The sequence below is a fragment of the Camarhynchus parvulus genome, chromosome 7 (assembly GCF_901933205.1).
Source record: "Camarhynchus parvulus chromosome 7, STF_HiC, whole genome shotgun sequence".
NCBI classification, from domain to species: domain Eukaryota; kingdom Metazoa; phylum Chordata; class Aves; order Passeriformes; family Thraupidae; genus Camarhynchus; species Camarhynchus parvulus.
In genome coordinates, this window is record NC_044577.1 from 3,941,025 (window position 1) to 3,966,806 (window position 25,782).

Here is a 25,782-nt window from a genome sequence, read left to right on the forward strand (position 1 = left end):
CCCTGCCGAGGTCCATCCAGCAGGACAGTTCCAGGCATTCTGCCTGCCCTCAGGGCGGTGCTATGTCTTTATACTAAAAACTACGTGTACAATGTTTACAATTACTTCCCAATACCTATCACCTATGTTAGACAGTGAGCTTCTACTCTAAACCAATCTAAAAGTGCCAACATCACAGCAGGAGATGGAGGCCAAGAAGAAGAGGGAGAAAGGCTGGACATGCCCAGACCCTCCATCTTGCCCCCTGAACTTTGATGCTAAAAAACCACAAAATCTACTTTTTCACCTTGTGATAAATTCACTATCATTCTACTTAATTTGTCAGGGCTTGCAGATCTTCATCTAAGGTTGGTAAGTTGCTCCACGGGTCATAATCAAAACCACAGGCATTCTGGGCTCTGTGCCAAGGTCTCTGAGATCCCTGGCAGGGGTCCTGGCTGCTCAGGACAGCCAGAGGGATGTCCTGGGTCCTGACAATGCAGGAGCTGTAATGGCACCCAGCAAACACCATTTGCCTCAAGAGGGCTGGTGGAAAGCAGCTGGTTTGTGTTGGCCTTTCTCCTCCACTCAGAGTCTGAGTGCTTCCCAAAAGGAAGCTGCTATAATCCTCCTGTGGGTTTTCCAGGAGCTGCCATGCTGAGCCTCAGCAGAAGCTGAAGGTGGCGGAAGGGAATTGTCATGGCTCTGGCAGTGGGAAGTGAGGGCTGTGCTGGACAGTGTCTCACCTGGGGATTGCCAGGGTAGCTGCCAGCTTCAGGGGATGCCCGCCAGTGACACAGCACAGGATCAAAGGTTTTCCAGCACTTTTCTTGTGCACTTGCCTGCATTATGAAACAGGCAGATTCTTGGCTCACTCACTGAAACCACCAGGGTTTTCTTTTTTCACGAAGAGAAGCAATGTTCTGCTTTTAATCAACATTTTCCTGGCATCTTGTTTCTTGTGTTGACCTCAGTGCAGCACTGCAAAATGGAAGCATCTCTCTCCCTGGCTCTCATTTGCTACTTCCATATTACACGGGCCTGATCTCCTTCCCTTGTGTCCCAGTCCCTGAACCATGTTTGGCACCTTGCAGCAATTCCAGACCTCTGGTAAAAGGCTGTGCACTGCATTTCATGCATATGTGGAAGGCTGTGTCCTTCTGGAGTGAGTAATTAAACCCAGAGCTGCCAAAGGTGAACCACACACCGTGGAGTCACCTCTCTGTTTACAGGGCTGCAGGAACTGTCCGTGGTGTCCCATCCTTTTTCCCCAGCCTGTGCCCATGGTGGGGTGAGCAGGAGCTTATCTACTGAGCAAAATGTACAAGTACAAAGGAGCAGGGCTGCAAGCTGCATCAGTAGCAACACACATGTACCTCTAAGACGAGGAGAGGGTGGGAATAGCAGCAGTGGGATTCTGACAAATCAGGAATTGAAGGTACATAACATAAACAGCTATTTGCCAGATGAAAACCCAGCAGGATGATGATAAAGTGCACAATGTTTATTGATATCTGAATGACTATTTGTATTCAAAAAAATGCATTTTAGAACTTAGCGTAAACTCAGTTATTTGATTCTAGCACAGCTTACTATTTATTAGGAAATATATGGGGGTTTTATAGCCATTGTTCACCTTAGGGAGAAAATTAAAAAAAAAAGAGAGATGCAAATTTTATTTTAATCGTACTGGCTTCCTAATCTAAGCACTCTTAGCAGCTTGGCTGCAGAGTGGAAAGAAATAGTGGATATTTCCATTTATCCTTTGTTATGGAACACTATCACCTCTCTCTATCTCCATCAGCAGAGCTAGGTAATAATTTACTGCAGTGGACGCTGAGGGATATCAGCCCCAAGCACTCCAGTCCAGGTAGTTTGTCATCATGAGCTTTCAAGAAGTTAAATTAAGTTGATTAAGGGAGAAGATCTGTCACGTCAGCATTTTTGCCCACCTAGAAGGCAGCACTCCTTCCCTCCCTCCTTATTTCAGCCTGTCTTCCTTGTACTGAGTTTTCTTGTGTATGGAAGTAGCTTTGAAGAGCTGCTTTCTTAGCTGTGCCTCAGAAATAGCAAATGTTATATATATGGAAATGTAAATGATGCTGATTAGCCAAGTGTTGTAGTTTGAGGCAAAAAGTTCAATGAGAACATGAAGAGCAGGAAGGGTATTTGGCCACTGTGCATGATCAGCCCTTCAGCAGCTGACAGAGATATTCATAGTAAAGCTTGGGCCTAGGAAAGTCACTCAGTAGCTGTAAAGGATAAACACACATGCCTGGTATAACACTGTCTTTCTGGAAATATTGACATCTTGACCCGTAGCAAAATTTCCTCATCCATCCTTGATCTGCTTCAGGAGCCTGTTTGGTGGTGACCCAGCACAATGTTTGGTGGTGACCCAGCACAAGGTTTGGTGCTGTGGCTCCGAGCTCAGAGTCCTCAGTGGCTGCCTCAGCTGAAGTCCTCAGGCTGTAGCTCACTTGATGTGGTTCTTTGTCCTCCTGTCTGCACCAAGGCTGAGCCAGAGAAGATGGACATCACAGAGCAGGACTTGGCTACAGCAGTGATAAGTACAGCAAAGCCTCTGGTGACACCAAAGGGAGTTCCTGGTGTTATCCCAGCACTTCAGGAGCTCTCCAGATTAGTGCTGTGCTTGGTTTCTTCTCTGAAAGGAAAATATTTCCTTCTTCTTGGCCTGTTGGATAACTGCTAATATTGAAATAAACATTCAGTGTTGTTGGTACAGCTGAAATTAATCCCAGCACAACTTCCAGAAGGAAAATACCTGTTGTGAGCGGCCCTGGGAGAAGGCAAATATTTTTGTCTGTCCTCCTGCTCGTTAGCCCTCCTGTCTGTGGGCACACACACATGCAATCCCATCAGCAGCTCTATCCAATCCCATTCCTTGGGTGTCCTGCAGTGCGGGAAGGGATGGCTTGCTGGCAAAGATACTTCCAGTTCCATGAGAGGATATAGCATGAAGATAATTAATTAAAACTATTGGGAGTTCCTGTGAAACAGCCTGTGATTAAACATGAGGATTTCTCGTGGAACAATTAGATGAATTTGGCCTCAGGTCTCTCCCCTGACTTCATGGCCACTGGTGAACAATACTGAAATTGTTGGAGTTCTGTCTATTTTAATGGATTCACTTTTAGTTATGAATCTCATCAAGAACAGCCAAAGCAAGGGGCACTTTATTTTAATTTAATTTGTAGGTGTCCTGTGAATTAACTTTGACTACAAAAGAAAAGGAAAATACAGTTTGTCTTGTTATTGGAAACAGCAACATGTGAAGAGATATGAGGATGAGCCTCCAGTGCCTTCCAGATCCTTGTCTCACACCTGTATCTCCAGTCTCATACTTGCTGGGGGAGTGGCAGAGGCCATGATGGTAAAATTTCTCGAGCTAACATTATCCCTTAGAAGCAAAGCTGGGTCGAGAGCCAGTTCTTTGTTCCCTGGGGTTTGCTGTGAGCCCAGCTGTTGGGATTTTTGGGGTTCTATGTAGCCATTGTCCAATTCTGACTGATACTCTGGCAAGGGGAAGCATTGGAGTGCCAGGGCTGTAGTGATCTCTTTAGACAGAAGAGTGCCTTCCAAGAGTTAGGTGCTGGTGAGACACACTAACCTTGGCCCAGTGCAAGCCCAATGTGATCTGCTGGCAAGGAAAACATGGATAGGCCAGTGAACCTTGCCTGGAAATGGCAGGCTTGCTGGGATGTGCAGACCTTAGCACTGGCTCCGTTTTTATGAGTAATTTGAAAGTAATGCTTTTATGGAGCATCAACTTTCAGCTCTTTTCACTAAGCTCTTAGCATTGGCTTGCAAAGATCATGGCTGTTTCTCTGTAACTACTGATAATTTGTGTTTTCCTCTTGACTTTTCAACTTCATTTCAGTTAAAGAATTCCATTACACAGTGTAAGGGCAGTGTGTGACACAGACCTTTCCCTTCTCTGGAAAGCATACAGCCTAAATGCACAAGAGAGGGCAAGAAGGATGGCAGTTTTCTGAAGGCAAAGGAAAAAATACTAAATCCTCTCCTGGGGACCAGCGAAGCAGAGAGGTGAACTAATGGGCTGGTGGAAGGGGAATGGATTCTCTAAAGGAGGAGGAAAGAGAAGAGCTGAGCTTGGCTTGTTTTCTGTAGAGAACAAAAGCTTAAATGGTCTACTAATTGCTGCCAATACCTGGGAGTAGTTCGAGCTAAAGGATAGTGGCAGCACACAGGCACATGCCAAGTAAAATAAGCCCCCTTGGCTTTTGAGAAGGCTGGGGCAGGTGACAGTTCCATTCTTTCTCAAGCTCTGGTTCAACAGAAGCCAAAGCCCACAGCTCTTGCAGTGTCAGGTCTTTAACATTCACACCACCAAATGTAATTAAGCTCTGCGAGGGCTGCACCCTGGGTAGAATTTATCTCTTGGTTTGTAATGCTTTAATTTAGTATCAAATATTCATGGACTGGCAGGGTCAAGTGAGGATAGAAAAGTACTGTAACAGGCATAGGCAAAGAAGGATGCGAAAGAATTCAGCTTAAAGGTTAGTCATCCATGGAAACCCATTAGGAAAAATACTGTAAATAACTTCCTGCATCTGTGAGTCTCAGAGCTAAACATGAGGCACTCCTCCTCTGACCCATGGAACTGCCAGAGCATGGGGTGTGCCAGCTCACACACGGAATTTAAAGCAGAATTATACAGTTACACTCCAAACTCTTCCAAATCCTGAAGCACATTTGGGGCTCTCTGCACTGAACAAGTCTTCGCAATCTCATGGGTTTAAGGGACAGAAAAGGGACAGATCTCATGGGTTTCAGGTTTGAGACATCTTGTAAATATCTATGAAGGGTTTTAGTGAGACCAAATGATTTTTTTGGGAATACCCTGCCTGTTTAAGGACATGGTTCAAAGTTTGTAAAATTATGCTTATTGACTTCAAAGAATCAGGATCGACACTGTCCAATTTAATATTCACAAAACTAATTTATTCAACAAATGAAATTACTGAATTGAGAAAAACGAATGGATTTATTCATTCAGGAAGATGTTTATGGGGCCTGAAAGGTGTGTTTAGTGTATCTGTAGGGAGTTCTCAGGTTGGGCAGACTGGGCTGGGAGGAGGGCAAGCACCTTAATCCATGGGACCATGCAGGGAGGTAACTGAAGATCAGAGCAGCTGGGAATAAATAATGAGCTGGTCAAAGTCCAAGTGCCTTCTTTGGTCTGGCACCAGGTGAGAAAAGAGGGAGGAGAAAAATAATTGGGTGAGCAGGCCATGGAGCAATGTGGAGAGAGGAGCTGTACCACCTGGAAGTGTGTGGGACTTTAGGAAATGTGTGGACAGAGGGAGCTGATGCCGAGCACAGACTGTATGCTCCATCTCCAGCAGTAAAACACCCATGGCCTGCTATCTTCTGTTTTCCCAGTTGCCTCTCAAAAGCACTGGTAGCTACAAGTAGAAGAGAATTGGGTAAAAAGAAAAGCAATTTCGAGCCAGAAATGCCTGCAACTTAAACCTGGTGCTGGAGCTGCCAATTGAGCTTTCAAGCCAGGCAGGGTGTGCTGGGAGAATGAGAGCTGAGAAAAACCTGTCACTTGAGCCAGGATATCCCCCTTATCTCACAGCAGCATGCAGTGAGGAAACTACCTAAGGACTGCATTTTTAGACACCCAAGAAATCCAAAGACAAGAAATTCTGCGGGAATACAACACACAAACACACTTTTAAAAAACATATGTGTATCTGTAAATATGTAAAAAGCCATATATAGCTAAACTCACACACCTATGTTGTGCAGAAGTTCTGATATTTCTGAAAACTCCACAGGTGCAAAACTTAATTCTGCAAAATCCTCAGGCACCTTTTAGAGTTAAATTAATACTGATGTAATTAAAATGGTAATACTATTTGTTAAAAAGAAGAGTATTTAAATAATTCATTTTCCTATTGGTTCTGTGGAGTGTGCTTAGGTTTAGCAATTATATGCTAACTAAAAACAGCCTCTCCTGTAATGATTTCATGATAATCTGACCTTTGATGGTCCTGGCTCACAGCAGCTGGCACTTTCTGCAGAGTTTACAGACTGTAAAGTAATTAATATCAATGAAATACCACTGCTGGCCCTTTGATGTGTTTGGGTCCTTGAACACTCCCTTTTCTCTCTCTCTTGAGCATTTTTTCCCCTGATGTGCCTGACTCTTGGGAATCTGGCCACTGGACTGCTCCTGCTGAAGGGCACATCCCAGCTGAGGGGTGCAGTGGTGAGCACCCTCTCTTTTGGGGTTCAGAAGACATAATAGACAACATGCCAGGCTTAATTTGATTTAATATTAAGCACAATAATAGCTCTTGCAAAGTTGTCTTTCAGGGAAAGGTAATAAGGGTATTAATAAAAACAGGTGAGGAGAGATGCCCTGGTTTTAGCTTCCTGCATTATTTCATTACTGTCAGTCAGCACAGAACTCCCTTGAGATTATTCCTGTGTAGTTAATAACATTGTTTCTGTGATGACTTTAATGACTGAGCCTTTCTTCCATCCTTAGCTGTGACAATAACCACTCTGCTTTTTTTCCTTCAGCAAGCTATTGTGTGGGGTTGAGCACATTAAGGAACATTTTTAACTATGAAGGTTTCCTCTAATTAAGTTATTGGCAAAAGATTGCTTGTCCAGTCATTTGCTGGTGATGAGTACTGAAAGAAATTATATCTTGTAGAGAGTATTACACTTTTCCTGCCATGCTTCCCCTAAAAAAAGAACAAAATGATATAAAAATAAGCAGTAAGATTGCAAACTCAGACACTCAGAAATTAGATTGTGCCAGCATGATGGGTGTCTGGATCTGTCCTTCCCCACTCCTGATCATGAGCTTTTCCTCTTTCTTTTCTTATCTTTTGCCCTGTACCCCATTTTTTCCTTTCATAAAATTACCTTTTCTCCAAAAGTCTTAATTTTTAACCTTTTTAGAATTTTTATGTCAAGACCAAATGTCTTTTTCTGCTCCTGTGTCCTGGAAAGAAATAATTTTCTGTACAACTTTTGCCACATCCCTCTCCATAAACTCACGTGTAATTCAAAAAAAGGTGTTTGCACACCTTGAGGGAGCCACTGTTTGTTCATTGGTGCAATAACTGCATGTAGTAATAATGGTACATTAAGGATGTCTGGTCATTCTGGATATGATTTAAAAGTTTCTGTTTCCTATAAGATTGTGCATCCAGCTTGGTTCAGAAACCACAGAGAAAATGCAATGAGTGGGAGAAGTTTTAATGTGCCCCCTTGAAGAAAAGTAGTGGAATTAATGCAGAGGAAAATCTTATTTTAGGGCCAGTGCAGTCACTGCAGATTAATGATGGTTCCCCTGGTTGGTGGCACCCTGCATAACCTCAAAAAGTGGAGTTTACATTTCTTTCTTAGAGTAAACCTCTGCATTTGAAAATCAGATCATTTAGTAATTGCTCACATCTTATAAATTATGGATCTATCCTTGAAGGAGATTTTAACAATCTATTAAAGCCTGAGTAACAGAGTTGTTCTCCAGCTTGCAGATAAACAAAACAAAAACACAGCTTTAAAAACAAGAAGCCTCTTCACTTTTTATCTAAATGGAAATAAAGCCAGCCAGCCAAATCAAAAGCCAGCTATTAATGAATCTCTTCAGGGTTTCTATTCTTGAAAAGATTAGAGTTAAAAAGGCTGAAATAGTTTCAATAGGTAGGTGTGATGTTGAGCTCAGACATTGTATTTATATATGCTCAGCTAGAAGTAAGAGTTGCCAAAATCCAATATCTGGATGAAGATTCTCCTCTTCAGTGAAACCAGACAAACAGTTAAGAACTCCAATACTCACTAATTTCAGTGTGCAAAAATGCCCTAGAGCACCAATAAAATAGGTTCTTCACAGGAAATGCTTTTAAAATACTCATTAAAAAGTGGATGTTGCACATATGAAACAAACAGAAAGTGGGTTTTTAGGAAACTTATTTTCTTGGAAAAGGGAAGCAAAGCTCTCCAAAAATAAGCCAACTGCTTTTCCAGGATTGGACAGCCAGCTATTTGCTTCTTGCAAAAACGCAGACTGAGAATGTTGAGCTGAAATTTGGCAAGGTTAACACATTTTCACTATGTGTAGTCAGTTCCTGTGTCCAAAAATAGAAACAGCCTTTTGCTTGCATGAGTGGTGGGGCACCTTCACCTGCAGTTTAAATAAAAAAATAGAAAAGTTCTGTTGTTGAGCTCCACCTCTGTACCGGATCTCAGGGATGTTTAATTCATTCTGCATTATTCCAAAGAGTAGGAATTGCAACAGCCAAGAGCTCCTGTTGCTTCCACTGAAGAAATGTTAATAAATGCATTTAATTTACTTGCCTAACTATAGATTTTTCTGTAATTCATGCCAACTAGCCTGGCTGTCTACTAGGAAAAATGCAATCACAATATCTGATGTACAAACCAGTCACTCACCATATATCAAATGAACAAATAAAGGTCCCTTGTTCCATTACATGACCACAAAACATTCCTGGGATCTTCACAGGCACCTTGCTTACCATGGAGTGCAATTCTGGACACCCTGTTAGAGCTTGCACTGCATTTCTGATGGGTACTCTTTCATCTGACTTCAGATCAGACACTTGACCTTCCAAAGCCATCGTGGGGAGGGCATCCTTCTTCACCTCTGCCTTTTGTTCCCTGTGTGTTTCGTTCCTCTCCAGCCATGGGCTGCCTCAGGTTGTAAGCTGGAGAAACTGGGAGTGCTTCTGAGCTGTGAGAGACTGAGCATCCATCCTCCTCCTCCCCCCTTTCTTCCATTTTCTCCCCTTGGGAAGACTTGGGAATGGATGGATGGGCTCCCTGTGGTGCTTCAAGCAGTCTCATGAGCCAGAGCACCAAGGAAGCAGCCTGCTAAGACTTAGTTCAGCTTAGACATGAGCAAAACCGTGAGGAGACAGTGAGGAATTTAATGCTCTTTTCTTCTTTAGTATGGGATGCCTTGTTCTTCAAAATGAACACACCACCTTGGTTCAGCCCACTGCCATCTCAGGATGCCTGAGGCAGTGCAGGCAGTGTAAATGTGACCATGAAGTTTTGACAGCAGAGCCCTCACATTGGCTTTTTCAGTGAAAGTGTCCCGAGACCCTTGGATGCACTTAGCTTCTCACAGGCTGTGCCTCTCAGAGGGAAATTGATAAAAAAGGATGTCTTTGCACATGGTTATTACTTTCCTAAAATCCTTCCTGAGTGTTGATATTATTTAGTTTATGAAGCAGCAGTTTGTGCAATTTTACGTTGCCTGGAAAGAAACTGTGATTTACTCGATTTGAAGCTCCCAAAAGCAGAGAAGGCAAAAGGCATCAATCTGTGCTGTTGGAAATCCTGTAACTGGGCAGCTCGAAGCTGATGTGCTTTGAGTGTCTGCAAAATGCAGCCTCTACTGAACGGCCTGAGTGGTAAAGCATTTTGTAACAGCATAATGCTCTCATTGTAGTCTTTTCAATCTCATTTAGGACTAAGCTTTCCCTTGGGAGATGATACAATAAACTCTCCTGGAAACCACGCTGCAAATATGTTGAAGCCAATCAGGGAATCCAGTGTAATGTCAAAAGTCTTGCTGGCTGGCTAAATGTGTATCTTGCACAGTGTTCCTCAGGACAGACAGATGTTAGCTGTGAGGATGGGCTTGTTACAGAGTGCAGGCTTTGTCTAGGTCGTAATGTGGCTCAATATAAACAGCTTAGGATTTATTGTGTGCTCTCAGCCAGCCTGGGCACCTCAAAGTTCTCAGCAGATACTTTTAGGACACTTCTAAGAAGATAGACAAACAGAGGAATTGTTTTAGACTGGAAATATTGGGAAGACTCTCAGATACTGATGTAACCCTGCTCAGTTTCTCTGTTCAGAGGATATTTTCAGCTGAAAAGTGGGCAGAGGCACATGGGGCAAGCTGACACCTGAAGAAATATTAGCCAGGCAGAATATTTGGGTACATCAATAGAAACTGTATTTCAAAATTTGAAAGCAAAAGGGTTGGGGTTTTTGGTCCTGTTATTTGCCTATATCTACTTAATATTCCCATTCCTATTATTATTATTATTATTATTATGTTTTTCAAGTCCCAAATTGTTTTCTCATCAGTACTTTAAAAATTAGTCAAGATACATATTTCAAAAGCTCTCCATGTTTTCACCCCTCACCTTTCATTCCAAATGCCAGCTTTGGACACTGTCCTGCAGTTTAAAGGTTTCTAGACTGGTATTTGTTTTTCTTCCAAGACCTGCCTAGACCCTGGTGTAATGTATATTAGCTCAGACACAGCCAAACTTCCCTCAGATCAGCAACAATGGGTTTCCTACATCAAGCTCAGTAAATAAATAACTGCATAGCTAATCCTCCTATTTTAATGTATGAAAAAGTCCCACTCTTGGAATAATGCAATATAAAGACCAGCCATTCAGAAAACAGAGCTTTAGTTCAACAACTCCCCAGGTGGGTTCTGTAAATTATGTAGCAAAATCTGCACAAATTTCCAGTTGCCTTAAGAAAAGATGCATCTGACTAACTGCTGCTTTAGGGGAATTGAGTGCTGTGTTCAGTTCACTGATCTGCTGCTCAGGGTGTTTTGTAAGCATATTACCAAAGAAGACCAGATGTCTGTGAGGGAAAGAGTATGAGTTAAAGTTCCTACCAACTGTCATAAATAACTGAATCACAGTTCAGTCCTGCAGCATGCAGCGGTACAAGTACAGCTCTTAACAACATTAAATGCAAGCCCTTCCTTTGCTGTTAATGCAGATTGAAAGACTAGCAGAAGATCCTCTTTCTTTGTTAACCAATTCGGATAAAAACTGCATTTTTAGTGCTGTGCACAGTAATCTTTCTGCAGCTGCCAAGGCAGCTCTAGTTAGCATTACTGCTTGCTCCTGACCAGGCACTAGAAAAGGTTTTCTACAAGCTGTGTTCTGGTATTGATCAGTGTGCTCAAACTTCAGGGATTTTTACTGCAGCTTGTATAGAGTACCTGGAAAACCACAGGTGCTCAGGAGGGCTTAACATCACAATTCCTTTCACAGGTGTTGACATAATTAAAGGATGCAAGACATTAGCTTGTAGTGGGACAAAATTCTTTACATGAATGCCATGTTAGCTCTGACATAGTCTCTAAATGGGGTGTCCTCTCAGACAGGAGAAATGTCAGTGTGCGTGCCACATATTTCTCATTTGAGAGAAGCTGACAAAGGCTGGATCCTGTAAATACCTGAGCTGCTTTGAAAATCTTAGCTTCTCGTGTCATTAGAAATTCATAACTCTCAATGAGCAATGCATGGAACAGCTAATTGAGCTCCATAAATTGCTATCTCCACATTTTGGTTGCTATTATTTCTCCCAGAGTTAGAATTGCAAGTGATGTAGCTGCTTAGAGACTACTTTAGGGTTATTCAGTAAACATTTATTTTTTAATTGTGACAGTGACTGGTGTGTTGCATTGCATGGGTACAAATGTAGGAAAAAATTAAAATTAATTGATGGTTACCAGCATGCTCACAAACATGCCCAACTGAATTTTTGAACTTAAAGTTAGGCAGATGTTGACTTTGCTGTATTGTGGGATTTTTTTCCTGTAATACAATTTGTTTTCTCAAAATTTAGCCAGCTGGGTGTTGGGAAGTTCTCACCAGATACAAAAGCATAAAAAAGTGAAATGGGAGATACTCTGTTCAAGTCCACTTGAGATGTGAAAAGTTCTTCTTTTATTTTAATGTTTGTGAATTAAACACATTTGTTCTTCAGGTGATCCTCCCCTCCTGCACTTGTGTTTACTGGTGCTTTCAAGTGAGATTGAAGTAGATCAAAATGTTCTTAGCTTTTATGGAAAAGGGGAAAAACACCCTAAAAGAGAATTAATTGTCAGTGTTCCCACAGGTGTGAGCTGACCCCTGTGGCAGGATTTTGTTGTTCTGATCAGCTGAGATAACAGGGACATTACCAGATCAAGTTCAGCAACTGGATAAATGTGTCTGCAGCTGAAATAAACCCCACAATAGAGTTCTCCTCGGTGCCTCTGCCAGAGCCCAGCCTTCCTGATGGATGTTAAGAAGCCTTGGTAGTGTTTATAAGAAACATCAGCTTCCCTAATCGTTCATTGATCTGTTCTGGGCAGAATGATGAAGCTTTCGCTGTTATTTTACTCTGCTTCACTCAGATTTGCTTGATTTGAACCAAAGGACGATTTAAGATGGCAGGGCACAATTTTACTCTCATTTACTCCCAGCTGACAGGATAATTCTGGTTTTGCTGTTGGGAGCTTCAAGTGCTTCATCTGTGCTCAGCTGGTATTAGTTGTAATTAAGGGAATGGGCTGTCTAGAGCTCAGTTTTACAGTTCATCACCTGAAAAAGAATCTCCAAAAAGAACCCTTTTGCTTTTGGTGTCATTTTGAGTTTCTTCCTCACCCTCTGCAGGGCTGCCCATCTTGAGGTGGACCCCTGGGGAGGGCAGAACCTTCACTGGCTCTGTTCTCATCTCAGGGTACCTATTTTTAGGTTTAAAAACCAAAAAATTGGCTATGTTTTATGTAGAGTCTGTTAGGAGACTGGTTTATAGACTGACATGGCTGCTTCTGGGGTGCAGGCCACTGCTGCACACAGGAACAGCAAACTGTGGAGTACAGGTGCTCATCTCCTGTCTGAAAATGGAGATGAAGGGCTTTTTTCCTGGTAATATATCAGAACCCTGTGCTTTGGTGTGTTTTTTAAGCAGCTCATGAGGCATTAGATATGTGAAGTGTGGGCACAGAGATTGTGGTGATTGCAGTGGGGCTGGGCCCAGCCTCATCCCCAGTGGGCACAGCTGTGCAGGACAGGTGAATGCTATTGAAGGGAACGAGCCATGGAGTGCCCAGGGGCACTGAGCAACCACCAAAGGGAACAGAGGGCACACAGGTGCAGTGCATCAACAGGAGGGGATAAAAGGCTGGGCTGAAGAACAAGAAGGGCAGATACTTGCAGCCTGCTGAAGAGGTGAGGTGTTACTCTGTTTGGGTTGAAGCTTTCTGAAATTGTGTGGTGGCACTCTGTGTATGGGGGCTGTCTCAACTGTGATAGTCAAGGATTAGTGCTTTTCCCCCCAACACTCCTTTTATTTCTGCTGGAAGCTTGTCCTTACCCAGGGGCTGATGCTTGATAGTCTCAGTTCCCTTTTTGTTTTTCCTGAGGGACAGACTCATGGGAAAAATGTTCTTTGCAAGTGCCTGCAAGGCCCAGCTGGGAATCAGCCTGGGACGTGGCACTCAGTGTTGTGAGCCACTCCACCTTCTTGGGAACACAGATGGAAGCTGGAATGAAGCAGCTGAAACAGAGCATTAGGATACTTGTTCGTGAAAGTGTCTAGCCTTGAATTCAAAGGATGAAAAGTTCGAATCATGCCTGACCTTGGCATGAGGTGCAGGGGAGGGGATCTGGCGTGAGGACTGGCAAGTCAGAAGCCAACAGGCATCTTTGCAGTGACTCCAGCAGGGCTGGGAGTGAGCTCCAAGTGGGCAGGTGTCCATTTTCAGTCAGAGTCATGTTAAAATGTGCAGTGCCTGGCCAAGTGACAGTGTTGACCCGGAGTGGCCAAAAATTGAAATGCCTTCTGCCTTCCCAGTACATTTTTTTTCAAGACGAACCAGTCAGAAACCACCCTGAAAACCTGGTTATTGTTCTGCATTTTTCATTCCTATTTGAATTTAAACCCAAAATGAAACCCCATCTTAATATATCAGACTACTAGATTTGGTTGGTCAGGTGGTTGTCAGATGATAAAAACTCTTTTGGATTTATTTTCATAATTTTGTATTGCAAGCATGAACATGGCAGTGTCTCCAGCAATTAAATGTGTGTTGAAATATGGTGGAAGCCATGGGACTGCAAAGAACCTTCTGGTTTGTCAGAACACTTGCCATACTTTGTAATTTCAGCTGGTCAAACCAAACCAAGTGCATGGCTTCTGAGGCAGTTCACAATTATCAGCGACAGGACTTTGTCATTTTCTCTGGTGGGCTATTGTTTTGTTTTGGACTTCTTTTGGCTTTTTTTCTCCCCCAAGTTTGGAATGAAGATTTGCTGCTCTGTATGTGTGTGGCATTTCAGTCCTGTGCTGAATTGCAGCCCTTTCAGGTGGAATTGCTGTTTGGCAGTAAGACATACTCTAAAAATAGAAAATGTGGTTATAAGTGACAACAATTGGCAGGGAGGACCTGTTCAGATGCAATTTTGGAACTGCTTTTAATTTTTTCCACTCAATTCCAAGTTAAACATCCATTTAAATTAATTAGAGCAATCACAGTGTCCCTAGAATATCAGTGGAGAAACTGAAGCCATGAGTGTAATTTAAGTACTTCCTGAATTCTGAGGAGATGCTAAAAAAGGCAGCTTAAAGAATTTTTTGCATATGATGAAAAGCAAATTCCTGACCAAACTGGCTAAGCTCAAATGTCTGAAGGCAAAGAGCTATCATGAAAGTGCTGTAAAGCTTCTGATTATAATGGAATCAGTGTCCCAGGGTATAATGCAGCTCTACATTTAATACCTAGCTGCTGAACCCTACTCCTCAACCTACCTCCACTGGCTGGGTTCTCATCAGAGTCCTGTCAGGACAGTGGGCTTTCTTTAGATGCCAAGCGAGTCTGGAAATGGCTTTTTCAGCAGCTTCAACTGAGTACAAATGCTTGACTTCAGAAGGACAGCTAGTGCCTGGATTTTGGGGCCTAGAAATCATTCCTTATGTACACTGCCACACGTATTAATAACCTTGCAGGCTTTTATAAGCCTAATTAAAAAGCTTGTGCACACTTAAATGTGAAATCATGGCAAAGCGCTGAAGCAGCAAAGCAGGATCCTGTCCTTGGTGCTGCAAATCCATTGCTGCCTTTCTTTATTAATGATACATACAGGACAGGTTGGATTCTGTGCCTGCTGTTGCTTGTCAGGTTGTTTTCATTACAGTATCGACTGGAGTGCCCCTCACGTTGGTTGTAGTCTGGGCACGTTACTCTGAGCAGGATTTTTCTTTCAGTGTTTTGTTGAAGGTATTGACTTTGCCAAAGGGAAGGGAGAAGTGAGTGCAGCCACTTAAGCACACAAGTAGTGGTATCAATTCCCATCCATTAAAATATGCACATGCACACAAACACACCACTCTGCGCAGTGGTTGCAGCCACAGGGTGAGGTGAGCTTTCAAAAACAGACTCAAGAGACCCTCTCCAATATGGAGATTCTGTTCCCAGGGTCTGGCTAGGAGCATCCTTCAGCCTGTGCCAAGTCCTGCTGAGGATGGTGGGGTTGTTGTGAGTGTTGAAATGACATTTTTCACAGGCATTTGTGTATTTCCAGGCTATTTCTTTCAATTCCTTAGAATTAACTTTATTTTCTAAGGGAGTATATTTCTCTGGGTTTGGGTATTCTGTATTTTTTTTTCCTAACAACATAGTTCTGTTAGTCTTTTGGACTTTCTCAAAGTTTTTCTAGTTATTGGGTTTTGGGGTGTTTTTTCCTTTTCCAGCCCAGGCAATCAATTCCCAAATATGAACAGGAGGGTTATTGAGCAGTTCATGTGGAGCCAGAAAAGATTTCAGCCATCTCCAAGGTGCAGCAATCATTTTGCTAAAGGTTTGGATTGCAGTTTTGATCCAAAACCGGGATATATGTGTGTGGATGGTTCCAGCACAGCCAGATGAAACTTGGAGATGAATCTTTGCAAATGTTCAGTGATCAGTTCCATTTGAAAGTACACAAAATGGGTGTTAGTATAGATGTGTGTTACCTTTGTTTTCTCTTCCAAACCAGCCCCCATGTCTCCCATCTGTTCCTGTTTGATGGTGAGCTCTTCCAGAGGTGTTTTCCATGTTATGTCCCTTCAGCCCCACCCTGAAATACACTGTACAACACAGAGTTACTTGCAGACAGACAATCTCATCTGAACTGTGGCATTGGCCCAGTGGATTCTGTTCATGTACTGCAGAGGCCTTTGCCCTGCTCTCTGCTTTGAGTTGTGCAGTCATCCTTTTGTGAATCCTTAATGTCCTTAATCGGACATTATTAATAACCGGACATAATCCTTAATAGGACATGAAACAACACAACACACACACACCACTGCTCTCAAGGTGAAAAAAGGGACGTTTGTTTTCTGACTCCAACATTTACAGATTTCCAAAGTGACAGTGGATTGGAGAGTGAAAGTGCCACCTCTCCAATGACACTGGACAAACCAACAGTCCATCAAATTTCTCCTCCTCCATAAAAGAATGAAAAACAATAAGTTATTTACAGAAAGTGTGTGAGAAAGTTTGTTACAAGAGTGTAAACATCAGAAGGCTTAGAAAATCTTAAAAAATCAGGGCAATGCCTCAATACCTTACAGTGAATTTCTCTTCATTCCAATAAACTGATAAAAATGGCTACCTTTTTACTTTCTGCCTTTTAAACAACTGCTTCCAGTAAACTCACCAAAATTAAAACAGGAATGTGCTTGAAATCATTAAGTTGAAACAGAATTTGTTTTCCAGATGGTTTGGTTTCTTTTGTCTTGTCCTAAAGCATCCACTGTGTGGGAAATTGAAGACAATCAAAGATGGGCCGTGTCTGATGTGTTTGTTTCATTTGTGCCTTTCAGTCTATCCGAGAAGTCACGGGCTATGTGTTGGTGGCTCTGAACCAGTTTGAGTACCTGCCCCTGGAGAACCTGCGCATTGTTCGTGGGACCAAGCTCTACGAGGAGAGATACGCTCTGGCCATATTCCTTAACTACAGGAAGGATGGCAACTTTGGACTCAGGGAACTTGGCTTGAGGAACCTGACAGGTAAGTGAAACTTGGAAATGTGGTGGATTACTTGCAAGGAAAAAAAGGAGCTTGTTGAGTATTTCCCCGCTGCCATCAGTCACTTGTGTTCTGCAGGAGACTGAGGTACCACAGGAGCCTGGCGGTTGTGTTTCATTCTTTTTTTGGTTCACAAAAGTGCTTCTCTCCCATGAGAGTCATGGCAAGAGCATATTTGAAACAAAAAAAGTCTTTGAAAGAGTATGTGAACTTTTTTCTGTGTGTTAATATCATGAGCATGTTGGTAATCTTTGATTATTGCACACGAGTTCCTTCAGATGCTGGGTATTTTCTGCCAGGTTACTGGGTATTTTCTGTCAGGTTACCTTAGCTTTAGCATCCCCTGTGCCTCTGTATTTTTGGTTTATTTAATTGTATAACTCCCTTTTCTAAGCAAGAATAGTGAATTATATATAATGAGAAAAGTACTCTTTTTTTTTGACACAAAAATGTAAGCAAAGTCCACAGCTTCATGTTTACCTGTAAATTCAGGGCTGGATCATGCTGTGGGATAGGTAGATCAACCATTCTTTTCCTCCATCTGAGGATCCAGAGTCAGTGGTTTGAGAGATTAAAACTTGCTAAATATCAGTGGACTGAAACTTAATAAAGAGTAGGCAGTGACTCTTAGGAAATTCACTACAAGTATGTTATTTATACATGGTTCCTCATCAACTGTGATAATTTCTACCCTAAACTTTGATAATTTTGATGTGGCCTTGTATCTGCTAGTGACTGAAAGCTGACTGAAAATCACTGACCTGAGCTGGCTGTGGAGACTGAACCTCAGTATGGAGAGGTGGGAGCCTTCTGAGCTATATTTAGGCACCCTTCTCTCTCTGCTTCTTTTCTCTGTCAGTATTCAGAGTAGCACGAGTGCTTACAGCTCCCTGTTCAGCCTCACCAGGCTGTACAGCAAGGCTTTTAAAAACAGGAGAGAAAAGAAGGCCTGAAATATTTTATAAAATAAACCAATTTTGGATGACTCTGATTAGGCTCTTTCCTCTGGTCATATTTTTGACAATTTTCTTTACTGAGACCATCATGCCAATATCAGAGTGCTTCTGAAATGTCTCTAAATCCCTGCCATCTACTACTCTTCACTCTGTAACTGTCATAATCCAATTTCTTTCTCCTCTGTTCCCATATTTCTTCCCACCTTTCTGATATAGGGAGTTCATTGTGACTGTCTATGCCTTCACATCATACAGCATATGCCACAGCACTGGGTGGTAACAGCATTATCTCTCTTTGTATATGTTTTCTGGTTTTTGAGTGTCAAAATGCCTTGTAAAGATACTAGGCTGGGTGAAACTGAGAGAGGTGAGGTGAGGTCAAGGCCAGACAATTATGGAAGTCTCTCTTCTTGGGTCTGAGGTGGTTCTGCCAGGTGAGTTTTATTTCTAGGGCTCGTTTAGCCATAGCTTTACTGCTCAATAGGGTAAAAAAACTTATCTTGAAGGCTTCTGCTCCAGCTAAACCAGCTTCCCTGTGCCAACTGGCAGTTCCTCAGACTCCAGAGATGCCCTCTGGGAGCTGCTGTGACGTGACAGACCCAGCATCTAAACTGCCCAGCAAGTGGTTTCATTTTCTTTTGAGGTGTCTAAGAAAACTGGCCTTAGCTCAGCCTGTGAATCTCTCCCAACATGAGATGATCACAGTGACTTCTTCTGATTTAGGTGTTTACAAAGGCCTCTGATGGGATTATTTGACTCAAAATGAATTGTCTTCTGGAAGAAAAGTGCCTTAATAACACCAGCTTGTCTCCATGGAGCACTTTAAATAGCTCTGGGTGCTGAAAGTGAGCCAATGTGTGCTTGAAAATACTCTTAATGTTTTCTAGCTGCCATGGCAGGCCTCATGAATATCTCCAGCAGCTGTTCTCTGACCAGTTTGTGCACTGGCAAAGATGCACCAGGCTATTTTAACCCACAACCCCCTTCTTGTTGCTCATGCTCTTCCCAGAGCATGCTCATCCTTCATTAATTTTCCTGACACATCCTTAGCACTAGTAGCTGCATAAATATAACTGGTGGATGTGGGAGTTGGTGGTGTTGCAAGGCAGTGATGGATCAGCAGTATCTGCAGCTATTCTTTAGTTTTACCCCAGAAACCATGGGTGAGCTGCTAAACTGAAGAGGAAGCAGCCCCCAAGGGCTCACATTCTTCAAGTCCACTGCAGATTTGAAGAGACTGGCTTTGAGTCGTGCATCTCTTCCACTTGAGTAAAATATTACATGGCTCTTGTCTTGCATGTGAAGCATTGTCATTCCAGGGCTTATGCCTGGTTCACCAGAGTCTGGGAAATTCTGTTTTTATTCGTGCAGTGCTGGATGATAGGCTCCTGAAGGTATTTCTGCCTAGTGCTGTACAGTGTACAAACACAAGCCCTACTCCCTGTGTTAAATAAATGAGGAAGCTGCTCTCACCTGCAGCTTCTCCTCAGACACAGAGTTTCAGCCTCCTGTGCTGTACCACTGCAATATTTTCTATGTGTTGTTAACAGCTGTGGTTTTATTGCCAGATATGTCTATCAAGTTTTCATATTTAAATGTAACTTTAAATGCTTGAATTTCCTCCCTTGCACTAGAAAAAAAATGACAGCTGTGAAGGCAGTTAGTTTTATCTCACACAGAAAACATGATCCAATTCTCACTCATAATGTCTGTCAAACCACAAGGGAGTTTTGTTTGTATAGCTCAGCCCAGGACTATGTCCTAAAATGCATGTGACAATTGCAAAAAACCTTAGCTATAAAAATCCTGTTCTCACTTTTTACAAAAAGTTAGTCAATGGTTCCACAAATGTGTCAAAACCAAACAGACACTGAACTAATGAAGTGGCTGCTGCCATCTCAGCTGGACTCATCTCAGTGTGCAGGTTCAGCTGCCAAATAGCCTCACAGTGAAAAGGAGGGTTTGACATCCTGGCTGTAATCTTCAGCCTGAGAGGAGCAGAGTAGGTGGTGCTGAGGGAGAAGGTGTGCCAGCTTCTCCCAGCCCTTGCCCAGAGCCACTGCAGGTCACCAGGCAGTCAGCCTCGGCTTACCCAGGGAAAGGGCACCATCGCTGCTCATGTTTGGAGCCCTCCAAACAGAGAGGGAACCTGATGGTTGCATCTCATTACTGCCTGAGAGGGGAAAGAGGGATAACTCACAAGTGCCAGAACCATTTAGGAAGTGTCTTGGTTTGAAAAGACAAGGGTCTGCTAAGGAAGGCAGGAGCCTCCCCTGAAATGGAAAATGTAAACCCCCTGCCTCCAAATTACTATAATTTTGAAATTAAGGGGCTCTCAGGCTAAGATATGGGAGTAGGAATAACAGTTCTTTACTAGGGAAGAAAATAAAAATAAAATAAAAATGCAGTAATACAAAACAACACTGCCAGAGTCAGAACAGGAGCTGACCCCCTGTGGGTCAGGGTGGTGGCACAGTCCCATCCCATGGGGGCTCAGCCCTCCTGCAGTGCCAGCTGTGGTTCTGCTGGAGCAGGATCCTGCACAAGGGGGGAGTTTTCCTCTGAAGCTCCAGGGCTGCTGGAGATGGGCCTGGGCTCCTCTGGGAATGCAGGGGAGAAGAAAGCTGCTCCTCTGGGAATGCAGTAGGCAAAGGCTGCTGTGCTGTTCCAAATGTCAGATTGTATCCAGGTAGGAATGCTTGGCTCCTCCCCTGGGCAGAGCATCTCCCAATGGGATGATGGAATTTTATCAGCCATGCAGGGACACTCAGTGGCCATGAACAGAAGAGATCTCCTGGAGGGAGGATGGGTTGTGGGAGAGATAAAGAAATCTGACCAAAGAACAGAAGAGAACTGCCCCACCTCTGACAGTTGGCAAATACAATAAACAGCCCAAAACCATATCTTACAATCTAGAACAAAAGTATCCCATATTTTCCTCTGTGAAGATGAGTAAGAGAGCTCTACAGCAAGTTCTGTGTCTTTGAGCAGTGACAACCTCATCTTCCCTAGTGGCCTTGGGGACAGAAGGGTCCATGCATCCCTTGAATTCTTTGGATATATTAGAATGAGGTGGATTTAGCAGTGATAAGTGCAGTAACATAAAAAAGAAACAAACCCACAGCAAAAGATTTAGGGGTTTTCACTGTTTGTTTTTCAGGAATGCAGATAAATTAAATGATAAGTTTACTGTGGTTCACATGAGAAATATATATTGCAGGTTAAACGATTTGATCAGTGATAGCCAAATAAAGAAAATCTAATTTTATGAGCAGAAGAATCATTAAAAAAGGACCATTTTCACAGGTGTAGAAAGTAAATTTTGAAAAACTGCAAATTTCCCCTTCAACATATGTTTGTAATTGATTTTCTACCTTTTAATTTTTGATTAAATTTGATTTTTATTTTTCTGCAGAGCAAAGTTTTAATGTTTGATGGTTATAGTATTCCCCCCCCTCCCCTCCCCAGGAAACTGAAAATGCTAAATGGTACTTTGGAGTAGCATCACTCCTTGAAAAGGTTGCTTTTCGAGCAGTTTTTTGCCTTTTTTTTCCTTTAACAAACTCATTTGGAGGGAAGGGTATGGGAGGAGTCCAGGTTTGTTCGCTGTGCCTCTTTTGGACCTAAAATTCTTTCAGAAGTCTTGCTTGGATGTGACACAGGACCTGAATGATGACACATCAGGCAGGGATGGCACATTTTTGTGGCAGGGATGAAGGCCACCCCCTTTTTCTTGCTTCGATCACAAAGCCCTTTCCTCAGAGGACATGCAGGAGGCAGTCCTGGTGTCCAGGGGTATCTGTGTGACACCCACCGGCTGCTTGTGGCACATTCCTGCCTTCCTTAATCTGGAGGAGCTGGGAAGAAAGCAATGTGTAACTTGCCTCAGGCTGGCTGTGCAACAGGTGGGGGAGGCATCACATCTGTAACCTCGGAGAGGAGTTGCTAGGATACACGGAGGCGTGAGGAATTGGTTTAAAAATCCCTGCGGTCCCTTTGCGTGCGGGGCTGCCGCAGGAGTGCTCTGTAGGAGAAGCTGCAGCGGCTCTGTGGCTGCCCAGGCTGCTCCTCTCCTGGATCCTGGCAGCTGCCCTGCCCACTTTTGTGTCCCAGCACAGCTTTGTGGTTGGCCAGTGGGGAGGAAAAGAGGGAGGAACACCTCCTTTCCCAAGGGAAGTGTGGCTGTGGAGGATTCTCTGTGTGCTACTCATGCCTCGGGTTTTAGCTTTTCTTTTTTTCACATTCTGTGCTGCTTTACTGTGGACTTCGGAGCTTCATATTAGGGGATGGTGAGCTCTCTTCACAGAGCAGGGAGACAAAACAATTCCTTCTTTAGCTGGGGACCAAGGACAAATGATCCAAATCTCAGGCCCAAGAGCACAAACAACATGGACTGAAGAGAGGAAAACAAGAAGGATGGGACTGCATGGGCTAAAGCTGTAACTGGACAACTAACTCCAATATGCAAATGAGCCAGAACTTATAAAAGTGAGAGACCCCGTGACTGGTCATCCATTTTGTGACCATTTTGGTTCATCTTGGGTGAACCCAGCCTGGCTGGGCTCTTGTGCTGCCCAAGGTGTGTCCATTGAGGCCATTTATTTATTTTAATAAATCCCTACTTTATTCTTTAGCTCCATCTAGTCTCTATTCTGGACCAGCCTTCACAAGGCATCAGTACCATGGACCTCAGGGACATGCAAAGAACCAGCCCTGATGCCCCCTTGCTCATCCTGTCCCTATGGAGAGAGGGAATGAGGCTTGTGGCTGCCCCCAGGCTCAGAAATGCAAATGTGCCTGCTAGAGCATGTCTGTCTTTTCTCCCTGTTAGACTCTTTCCCAAGGAAAAAAAACAAACATCCTATTCCAGCTGCTGCTCTCCTCAGCCGTCACAGGTGTGATGTGACAGCTGGGAGAGCCCAGGACCCATCCCTGGTGGCAGTGGGAGCAAGGGCTCGGGCTGCTCCCTGCCACTTGGCATCAGTGCCTGGGAATGCTTCCAGCCTCTCAGCTGCAGATGTGGCCCTGAGGAATCCCAGATAAGGGACCTGCAGGCTGAGGAGCAACTGCCTCCAGCCGGCAGAAAATTGCTCTCAGGTCTCAGCAAGGCAAAAAAATGTGTTTTATACACCCAGAAATAAATACTGATTTTGAGCCTTGTGAGATTTATATTCCTGAGTTTATTTTGTCCAGTAACAAAGGTGGGACATTGGTTTTTAAATTTCAGCAAGGCTGGAATTTTGCACAGTATCCCTGAAGAGTTTGGATATGCATTTTTCATGCTAAGTAGTATAACTAATGTCTGTAGTTCTTTTCAACTCATTGATCAACAAATTATGCTCAGTTTTCTTTATTTCAGCGCACTTCACTGTTTTCAGATCTGTTTGTAGTGTTAGAAATGTGCAACCTTGTTTGGAATGACTATGGCAAGGATTTAAGCAAAAAGCTCATCCAAATAATGATATACTGGTAAATGTTTTTAACTGGAAATTCACAGGATCCCCTGTGTGTGCTGGTATTCTCCTTCCCCCCAATGCTTTCAAATGAACTAGGAGTCAAATCTACTGCAAATGGTCTAAACCAGTTTATTGAAAGTAAAGCACATAGTTATTGACATGAGCCAGTGCTGTCATGCAGCAGGATAACCTCATGTCACACAGCCTCTACTGCAACAAAGCAGGCTTTAAAATCAAGGGGAGGAGAAACAAGGCCTAATCCTTATCTGGTGTAAATTGGCTTACTTACTTTGACTTTGTAATGAACTGAAATTTAAATTGCCGTTTACGTCCTTCAGTGGATAATTTAATTCATACTTTAATTTATAAGTTAACTAGTGCCTAACATCCACTTAAGACCTTTTAAGGATGTTGTGTAGAGGGTGCTCTGCCAGGATTAATATCAGCTAATGACAGCTGACTGAGGGCATGTTTGTCCTGGGAGCTCTGGCTCATCCTTGAGCCAGCATCCAGCCTCACTGGCTTTGGGAATGCTGTTGACCACACCACTTGGGCCCCGTGCTTGCTCTGAATAACCCAGCAGATCATTCCTGGTTAACTATGCTCTCTGCAAACAGAAGTACCTTTCCCTGCGCTTTCAGGGTCTTAATTATGTGGCTGCTGGCTAAAGAAGGGTCTGCAGGTAAAGACTTGGGTCTAGGGTAGATGGAGGAAATCCTTCCTAGCCCTGCAGTAATTTCCACATCTGCTGCTTTATTTTGTGAATCATACCACTTCTACAACAGAGTAAATAATGCTTGCCTGCTTTAATTAGACCAATTTTGAAGGTGTCATTGAAAATGCTATTCAGAGAGGATCTGGTTACATGTGGGATTCAACTTTAACACTGTCAAACATTAGTTTAAATGTCATTAAAAAATGCATCCAGGTATGTTGCCATTGTTACCTGATAATGCCATGTAAAATAATAACACCACTCATTCTATTTTTTCGTGGCAATTTCTCTCTTTCACCTCTCTGCAGTAGTTCTATCTGTGCATTTTTCAATTATGAAGCAAGAAATTCTCCCAGTTCTGGAGGTGTGAAACACCCTTTAGCTTTCTGGAAATGTGGGCAATCAAGATAAATCCAGTAATGCTGAAGCCTTGTGGTAATAGAGTAGCTGTGCCTGGCTTCTGTGACTCGAGAGCTTCAGCAGCATAGGGATTTCTGTGTCTGCATGCTTCACAGGGAGTTAAACATCTGAACAGAGTAATCCCTCCATTTCAATCACACGGGTCAGGAATGGGAGACATTTCAAAATATCCAACTTTGGCAGACAGATCTGTGCTGAGCTGCACTATAACTTCAGTAAAGTGCAGTAAGCCTTCCAGTCGGGAAGGATCGTGCAGTTTATAGTGACAGCACTGCTGAACAAATAGATATCCCAGCCTCCCACCAGCTTGGGAAACAGAGGAACAGCTGGGCTGTTCTCCCCAGCCTAGGCTAAGTCTTGATTAGGTGTTCTAGACATTGCTGCTCCAGTAGTATATCTTTTGCAGAGGAATGAAAGAAGCATCCCTTTCAGTGTTGTTTAGTTTGAGGTTTTTTATTTTTTATGCTTTCCCCCCTTTCTCTCTACAGTCTTCTGAATTCATTGATTTTCTCATTTCCTTCTGACAGGCTACAGCTGACAAGGAATTTTGTGCTTTTGTAAAGTAATTAAAGTCTTGTGTTACATGGGGAATGTAATCTATCTGCACTCCCTGGCCAAAGGCAAGTTGCTGAGCACAATAGTCCAGTGGTCACCATCCACAGTGGGGACATGAGCTGTGAGCCACTGCTGGGGCAGAGGGGCCAGCCTCCAGGCCTGTGGAGCTGCTGACTTCTAGGGCTGAAAATGGCATGAAACTGTAGGGATCAGGTGTCAATTCAATGCCTTAACCTAAAGCTCAGCAGAGGCATTTCAGTGACCTGGCACACAGGTCTGGAAAGCAGCATATGCTCACAGATCTGCGTTTTAACCCAAGTCCAAGAATGAGCTCCTTTTTCTAGCTTTTCTTGCCAGCCTATAGAAATAATAAGTTTGGGTTTAGGTCACCATTCTTTGAAAAAAACAAAACAAAACAAAACAAAAAGTCCTGAGTTCAAAGAAGGTTGGATCACGCCCCTAGGTTTACATATTGGAAGTAGTTGGTGTCCCTAGGATATTTTCATGCCTGTTCATTTTCATGTCATTTGCTGCAGAGAGAAATTCCCTAGAAACTCTATATGGAGAGACTGGAGAGGCAATGAAGCAAAAACTTTCCTTTGCTGCATTTAGCTCCAGGAAAGCCCCTGCAGACAGGGGAGACAGGGCAGCCCCCAAACGCTCAGCACACGGGTGAGTGTCACATAGGCTGGCAGAGGCAAGGTTCCAGCACAGCTTGTTTGTTCCTTGGCTGCAATGAGCCTGTTTGCTGCAGTGTCACAAAGTCCCAGCCTGCCAGCACGGGGATGAGTCTCATCAAAGCCCTCAGGAGGTATTTGGAGCTTGGGTTGGTCTGCAGTGGCCTGA

The 25,782-nt window shown here is 43.3% G+C and overlaps 1 protein-coding gene across 1 annotated transcript in view; it reads left to right on the forward strand.

The window, feature by feature from the left end:
• Positions 1 to 25,782, forward strand: part of ERBB4 (erb-b2 receptor tyrosine kinase 4) — a 584,914-nt gene that overhangs the window by 292,690 nt on the left and 266,442 nt on the right. The window contains exon 3 of the mRNA XM_030952612.1: positions 16,630 to 16,816. Within this exon, the coding sequence (XP_030808472.1) occupies positions 16,630 to 16,816 (187 nt within the window). The remainder of the gene's footprint in view (positions 1 to 16,629; positions 16,817 to 25,782) is intronic.